We start from the raw sequence: 7,919 nt of genomic DNA on the forward strand, positions 1-7,919 counted from the left end.
GGTGAGACATTCAGGGATCCCTCTGCTCTGGGCAGGGTCTGGTTTATCCCAGGGTGACCCGGGAGTGTGACTGTGCTCTGATTGCAGCCAAAGGTTTTCCCACTGCAGGTAGAAGGGTGAGTGTGTCCCAGCTGTAGGGATTGTCTACAGGGAATGGCCCAGGTTTGGCCCAAAGCAGCCTCTCCTGACTTGTGACTGTCCTTTCTCCATGAACAGGTGCCCATGTGCAGCCCCAGCAAATGTCCAACAGCAGCTGCATCAGGCACTTCCTGCTGCTGGCATTGGCAGACACGCGGCAGCTGCAGCTCCTGCACTTCTGCCTCTTGCTGGGCATCTCCCTGGCTGCCCTCCTGGGCAACGGCCTCATCATCAGCGCCGTAGCCTGCGGCCACCACCTGCACACGCCCATGTTCTTCTTCCTGCTCAACCTGGCCCTCGCTGACCTGGGCTCCATCTGCACCACTGTCCCCAAAGCCATGCACAATTCCCTCTGGGACACCAGCAACATCTCCTACACTGGATGTGCTGCACAGCTCTTTTTCTTTGTGTTCTTCCTGTCAGCAGAGCTTTCCCTCCTGACCATCATGTGCTACGACCGCTACGTGTCCATCTGCAAACCCCTGCACTACGGGACCCTCCTGGGCAGCAGAGCTTGTGCCCACATGGCAGCAGCTGCCTGGGCCAGTGCCTTTCTCTATTCACTGCTGCACACGGCCAATACATTTTCCCTGCCCCTGTGCCATGGCAATGCCCTGGGCCAGTTCTTCTGTGAAATCCCACAGATCCTCAAACTCTCCTGTTCAAACTTGTACCTCAGGGAACTTGGTCTCATTGTGGGTAGTCTTTGTTTAGCTTTTGGCTGTTTTGTGTTCATTGTTTTCTCCTATGTGCAGATCTTCAGGGCTGTGCTGAGGATCCCCTCTGAGCAGGGACGGCACAAAGCCTTTTCCACCTGCCTCCCTCACCTGGCCGTGGTGTCCTTGTATATCAGCACTGGCACATTTGCTCACCTGAAGCCCCCCTCCATGTCCTCCCCATCCCTGGATCTGGCCCTGTCAGTTCTGTACTCGGTGGTGCCTCCAGCCCTGAACCCCCTCATCTACAGCCTGAGGAACCAGGAGCTCAAGGCTGCAGTGTGGAGACTGATGACTAGAAAATTTCAGAAGCATTAAACTGGTGGTCAGTGTTTGGAAATAACTCGTAATAAAAGTTGTATTCGATACTTCTTGTTGGTTTCATTTTAGAGTTTCTTTACCTTTGCTTTACTTTTTTCTTAATGTCCACAAAAAAATGTCATTGCTTGTGTCTTTGGTAATTTTGTTTCTCTCCACCTTCCCTGTGGCCACAGATTGTGTCAATGAGGCGCTGCACTCTCGGTGCCTTTAAATGAAATGATGCTCTCTCCCAGTAAAGTTTTCTGCAGAAAACTGCAGAACTTTTCTGCCCTTGTGTTGCCTTCTCTGGAGCTGCAGCAGCAATGTCTGTGTGCAGAGCTGGGGCAGATCAGTGCTGGCCCAGCAGCTGTGCCCAGCAGCAGCAGCAGCAGCACTTGGTGTTGCCAGTGCTGCTGCCGTGGCGCTGCCCCGCTGCCCTGGTGGCCCTGGTGTTGCTGCAGGGCCTGAGTGCTCTCGGGGCCGGGCACAGCCCTGGGGGTGGCAGTGCCGGGGCTGCAGCAGGGACAGGCCATGGGCACTGCTGGGGCAGCGCTGACGCCTCAGGCCAGGCCCTGGGGGCTCCAGGCTCCTTGCCCAGGCTCTCTCAAGAACACGGCCAGGCCAATGCTCAGCAGCACAGAAACCCCCGTGAGCAGCCCCAGGCTGGCCGTGGGCAGGCTGGGGGCAAACAGCATGGCTGGGGCTCTGCAAGGGCCCTGGGGCAGACGGGAAGGAGCAGCAGAGCAGGGGCTGATCCATGCCCAGTGCGCTGCACAGCCCAGGGCAGCGTCCCAGAGCGTCCTCATGCAGCTGCCAACAACATCCCCCCTCTGCAGCCCTGGCCTCTCCCCCAGCTCACACAGGTGCCCCATCCTTGCAGGCACAGACACGGCAGCACTGCCTCAGCAGCCCCTGTTTGCATTGCACACAGCAGGGGCAGCACCCCCATGCTGTTGCTGTGGGGACATGAACCTGAGGGAGCACAAATGCCACCAGCCCCTGGGGCCAGCAAGGCCTGCAGGACACCAGGGAAACCACTCAGCTTTGTCCTGGCCTCTGCAGTCAGCCAGAAAGTTTGTTCCCATCAGCTGGGAGTTTCCTGTGCCACTGCAGACGCTGTTGCTCAGAGCCAGGGCTGCCTGGCAGCCACCCCCAAACTGCCCTGAGCATTTCCTTTGCCTCACCTTTGCCTTCTTTGCTCAACTGCTACAAATTTCTTCCCATTGCCCAGCCCTGTTCCCTGCCCTGCAAACAGCCCATCCCTGTTTGCCCTTTCCTCTCTGGCCCCACTCCCCATTGCAGTTCCTGATTTGGCCCCATGGGAACGTCCCTTGGGCAGCAGGATCATCCTACAAGTGCTGCAGGAATTGCCTGCAGGCTCCTGCAGTGCCTGCTGCTGCTCCCTTGCCAGAGGCACCCCAGGCCAGGGTGGCACATCTGGGCTGCTGTGTCTGGCTCTGGGGCTCCCTGTTCTGGGCAATGAGGAGGAGCTGCAGAGGCTCTGCAGGACTGACAGGATGGGCTTTGGGGCTGCCAGGAGAAGCTGAGGGACCTGGGCTGCTGGAGCTGCTGAAGAGGAGGCCCAGGGCTCATCCAAGGGTGGTTTCAGAGAGTCCCAGAATCAGCAAGCCTAGAAAAGACCCTGGAGATCATCAAGTCCAACCTGTGCCCTGACATCGCCTTGTGTCCCCTGAGCCTCCTCTTCTCCAGGATAAACAACCCCAGCTCCCTCAGCCTCTCCTCACAGGACTTGTGCTCCAGAGCCCTCCCCAGCCTTGTTGCCCTTCTCTGGACACGCTCCAGCCCCTCCATGTCCTTCCTAAATTGGAGGCCCCAGTACTGGACACAGCACTCGAGGTGCTGCCCAAGCAGTGCTGAGCACAGGGGAAGAATCCCTGCCCTGCTCCTGCTGGCCACACCATTCCTGATCCATAGGAGTGCCAGGGGTTGGATGAGGGAAATGGTGGGGACGGGGTGGGGACAAAGTGTTATTGATTGAGATTGATTGTCAGCCATGAAGGGTCTTAATTTTCATATCTGTTCAGACTGCATTAGAAGGTGCTGGGGGTCAATATCAATTGGACATTAGAATGCACTTCTGAAATTTGTCTAACTAACCAGAGAAGAATAGAAAACTTCAATTATTCCCAGGAACTTTTCTTGTTCAGGTGTTTCGAACAAATATTTAGGAGCTTTTCACTGAATTCGTGAAGAGCTCAAGAAAGAAGAGGCCTCTGGAGTAATAAAATTCATCATCAACTCCATGTGGCTGAGGATCCATCCCCATCAGAGCAGCAAGGAACAGCAATGGGCACAGCTTTGTGGCTGCTGTCCCAGCTTTGGCATGGGTCCTGGGCCTGGAGCAGGAGCAGCTCTTGAGGGCCCCAAGGCCGGGGCTCTGGTGCTGCCCTGGGCAGATGGGATGGCAGCAGGGGCTGCAGAGCTCTCAGCACCTCAGCCCAAGGGGAGCAGGGCAGCCAGGGAGCCTCCTTTGGCCTTGGCCCAGCACCTTCTCCCATGGCTGGGGCTGAGTCCTGTGGCAGCTGCAGCTGCTGCTGTGCCCTTGGCAGGGGCTGAGGCCGTGGGGCCAGTGGCCAGAGCAGCCTGGGCTGAGCAGAGCTGTGGGGCCAGAGCCGGCTGGGCTGGGCTGGGCTCAGAGAGGCCCTTGGTGCTGCCCAGAGCTCAGGGCAGCTGGCAGAGCTTGCAGGGAGCTGGGCCGGGCTCAGAGAGCCTGGCCCAGAAACCATCAGTGTCCATCTCAGCCTGGCTGAGCGTGCAGGGGCAGGACTCAGGCCAGGCCTTTTGGGGCAGGGCCAGCACCTGTGCAAGGCATTGCAAACAGGCAAGTGGCCCAGAGAGGAGGCTGCTCTGTGCCCTTGGTGGCACGGACAGAGCAGGGAGGGGGCCCAGGACATTTGTCAGCGCCAGCCTCTGTGCCCATGTGTTGGCAGCCCTGGCTGCTGAGCCCAGCTTTGGCCTGGGCTGAGTTTGGCTGTGGCCCAGCTCCATCCTCCTGCGGGGCTCAGGGCCTGTTCCCGGCCATGGCCAGCCCTGGCTGCCTCTCTGCTGGCCCAGAGGCCGGCAGAGCCCGGGGCAGGGCTGTCTGTGCAGCCCCACAGGTGCCAGGGGCTCTGCAGGAGCTGGCAGAGGCTGCCCAGCAGGGAGGCCATGGGGCACAGAGCCCCAAGGCTGCTGTGGGCACCACGGCACAGGGGCCGTTCCCAGCCGCAATGCTCCTGGCCTGGGCTGGGCCTGCACAGGGGCTGGGCCACCATGGCTGGGCCAGCACAGGGCCACAAAGGGGCCACGCAGCCGCTGCCGGGGCTGACAGCAAGGCCAGGCACACACAAGCAATTGCTGAGCATGGCCTGCGCTGGCCAGGCCTGACTGTGCCAAAGGCAGAGCTCAGCTGCCCTTGGCGGCTGCAGCAACACTCCAGAGCCCAAAGAGCCTCCATGGCTGTGCTGGAGACCAAGGCTGCAGGAGGGAAATACAGGGCTGCTGCAGGATGGGGAGGCCATTGAATTCCAGCACACACCTCAGCTCTCTGATGATCCCGGCACTATGCTGGGTCCTGTTTCACACTGGAGCAGAGCAGATGTTGATGGGACAGGAGCCCTGCGGGGCTGTCAGGGCCCTGCAGCTTGCAAGGTGCTCTGCTGTCCCTCAGGTGCTCTGGGAGAGATCCAATCCCAGCTGGGCACCTCAGGGCACAAGTGGCACTGCCTGTTGATGGGCGCACAGCTGATGTCTGCCTGGAAAGGGGCACAGGTGTTAATACCTGTTAGTTTCATAATATACAAGCAAATCTTTATTATCTGGGTCACTTAGGTACTTTTTAAGAAATAGCAAAGCTTTCCCACCAACAATGAGCAATTTCCTGGAGCTGTACTGATTGTAGGGGAGAAGAAGTCCTGATCTTGCCTTCTACTGGTGTCACCAATATTCTAATAATTATTTTCTCTCCCTCTTCCTTCATGTGTTTGCAGCTCTCTTGTTTAAATGTCAATGTCAAAGGACATCTCTTCATTTAGAGCAGGTGGATCTATGTGCTTCCTACTGCTCTTTGATTTCCTCTGCCAGGTGCTCTCTGGTCAGTCAAGGGCCTCTAAACTGACTGCTTTCATGCTTTGAGTGGCAGGAAGTTTCCCAATTTTTCTGAAGTTAAATAAATATGTAATTAATTATCATGTTATTTGCGTTAATATCTCTCACAGAATTACCTTTTCTTATGTCTTTGTCTAAAACTGTTCCTGTAGGAAATCCCTGAGGGATGGGGGACATGTCAGATGCTGCTGGGACATCCCAGAGAGCTGAGAGAAGAGCTGTGATGGTTATTAAACGGTTCAAATGTTCAACTTGTGTTTGCTGGCAAGAAAGCTTTCTGTGCCTCTGAGGGTCACCAGGCCCTGAGCCCAAAGGACACAAACCTGATGAGTTGTGGTTCCCACTGCAGGGGCTGCACTTGGACCTTGGCTCTGCACAGGAGAGCTCTTCACCCCCTTTCTCTCTTTTGTTCCCTCTGGGCATGGAGGGAGCTCCTGACTTCAGTGTGTGACTCGTGTGTGCAAAGAGCAAATCTGGGCAGAATCGGGGCAGGGAGGGTTTGGGGGGACCTTGGGATCTGTGCTGCGCACAGAAGGTGTTTTCCATTGCTCTGAGACTGTCTGCTGTGCAAAGTGGATTTAATATCCAGCAGAGGAATGACTTTTGCATTTGATGGAGCTGTGCCTTCCCTTGGCTTTGTTGGCTGACAAGAAATGAACATCCCTCTGTGTCTCGGGCAGCTCCTTCTGCAAGGAAAGCAGGTGGGAGTTGGAGCCAAGGAGCTGAAAGCTACAGGTGCAGCCTGGGCTGGAGGGAGCTGAGACTTGCACAAGGCTGCTCTGAGTGCCAGGGCTGGGATGGGGGAAATGGTGGGCTGGGGGTAGGGACAGAGTCTGATTGATTGTCAGCCATGAAGGGTCTTGATTTTCATATCTATTCAAACTGCATGAGGAGGTACTTGGATTCAGTATCAATTGGAGATTGCACATATCAATGAATTAACAGGAAAGCAAAACTAAAGAGGACTTAAAAAATCTTCTCTCACTGTCTTTTTAAATATCAGGTATTTAGTTTGAATACACTACTGCAATCTACTTAACCACAAAGGATTTGAAAATTAAAATCAAATGATTCCCAGAGGCTTGGCTTGTTCAGGTGTTCTGAATGTTAATGAGCCCTGGGACACTGAATTCCTGCACTGAAGAGCTGAAGGCTGAACAAGCCTCTGGAGCAGGGAAATTCAGCAGCAGCCTCCAAGTTGCTGAGGATGTCAGCAGCCCCCAGTGAGGCCATCCCTGCCCAGAGACCGTGGGGGAATGGGCAGACAAGGAGAGCGTCCCTGGGGCTGGGGCAGCACAACTCAGAGGCACCAGCGGCTCCAGCTGGGCAATGGAGTGTGGAATGTGGCTGGGAAAGCCCTGCCTGGGCTGGGCCAAGCAGGACACACAAGCCCTGACCCCCATCCCCCAAACAATTCTCTCAACAAGACATTTAAAAGGAATTACAATTGTTTCTGTACTCTGAGTTGGAGTCCCTGGAGAAATATTGACAACACGTTCTGAGGAGCTCAAAACAACCAAACAGCCTTTACTGGGAGCATTAGAAAATCAGAGAAACTTTGGCAAAAAGTTTATTATGACATTGTATTGGTTTTTGTTTGTTACTTTAAGATTTTTCTAATTTTGAGATTTCTTAATTAATGGATTGATGAGTGTGGTAGGTTTCAGTGTCAGTTAATTATTTATGCTTTTATTTGGTTGTGAGATAGGATTAGGAGAATGGTAGGCTTAAAATTTTAAGAGGGCATAAAGAAAATTTAATTAAAAGTAACTAAAAGAACAAAGGTAGTAAGAATTAAATTAAACTCTTTAGAACACTTTTTCTTTACAACTTTTCTTTTTTTTCTTACTGACAATGTAAAGAAAGTAAATTTAAAATTTCTAGTTAGTTTACTATTTCTAGAATAGACTTTTTTAGTTTACTTAGAGAGAGAAATTTTTCTTTTTAAGTTTTTGGAGATGTTTTTACAAGAGGAAAAAATAGGGTTTTGTGGTTCCTGGTTCCTAATTTTTTCATGGATAACAGTTGTCTGGGGAACTTTGTTCTCGTGAAGTTGTTTTTATTGCTACAAGCTTTTTTACAGCTTGTAGATGGGCCACGTCAACTTATGGGGTATTGTTTTAAAGATGGGTTCTTTAAGGGTAAAAGTTTTTATTTTTTACTTTTAAAATAATTTTTGTCTCTGGGAATAGAGATCTTTTCTTGGGGATACTGAATTACTTTTTTTTTCTCTGTTTAAACTTTTTATGAAATTACAGTCATTTTAACATTTGTTTATTTTAGTATGGAGGTTTTTGTTTGATATTAATTTAATTTTTCTTAAGTTTTAGGTGTTAAAAAGGAAAAGAGTTTTTACTTTTTAATTTATAAGAGGATATTAGTTTCCAAATTAAGGTATTTTTTTCTTCTTTTTTATTTGGGATTTCATTTCTTCCTTACTGACTGATGGTTTTATGTTGTTTTTATTTGTATGCTTAGATTTTTTTTTTCTTTTACTTCAGGCAGGATTGAAGTATTGAAAGGGTTAACACCTGACCCACTGGTAACTTGTGGTGGAAGTTGTGGTTGGGTTGTGTAAAATTGGTTTTATGGCTGGTTTTGGGTTTTTTTGTGTTTATTTTTAGTTGTAGGGTTATTTTGTGTGGGTTGTAGATTGTA

The 7,919-nt window shown here is 52.0% G+C and overlaps 1 protein-coding gene across 1 annotated transcript; it reads left to right on the forward strand.

Annotated features, from left to right (window-relative positions):
- Nucleotides 1-208: 208 nt before the first annotated feature.
- LOC143693049 (olfactory receptor 14C36-like) lies at nucleotides 209-1,172 on the forward strand. Its single transcript, XM_077173096.1, has 2 exons — nucleotides 209-216; nucleotides 374-1,172. Exons 1-2 carry the CDS (start codon nucleotides 209-211, stop codon nucleotides 1,170-1,172), a joined length of 807 nt encoding a protein of 268 aa, XP_077029211.1.
- The last annotated feature ends 6,747 nt before the right edge of the window (nucleotides 1,173-7,919 follow it).

The sequence above is a fragment of the Agelaius phoeniceus genome, unplaced genomic scaffold (assembly GCF_051311805.1).
Source record: "Agelaius phoeniceus isolate bAgePho1 unplaced genomic scaffold, bAgePho1.hap1 Scaffold_115, whole genome shotgun sequence".
NCBI lineage: Eukaryota > Metazoa > Chordata > Aves > Passeriformes > Icteridae > Agelaius > Agelaius phoeniceus.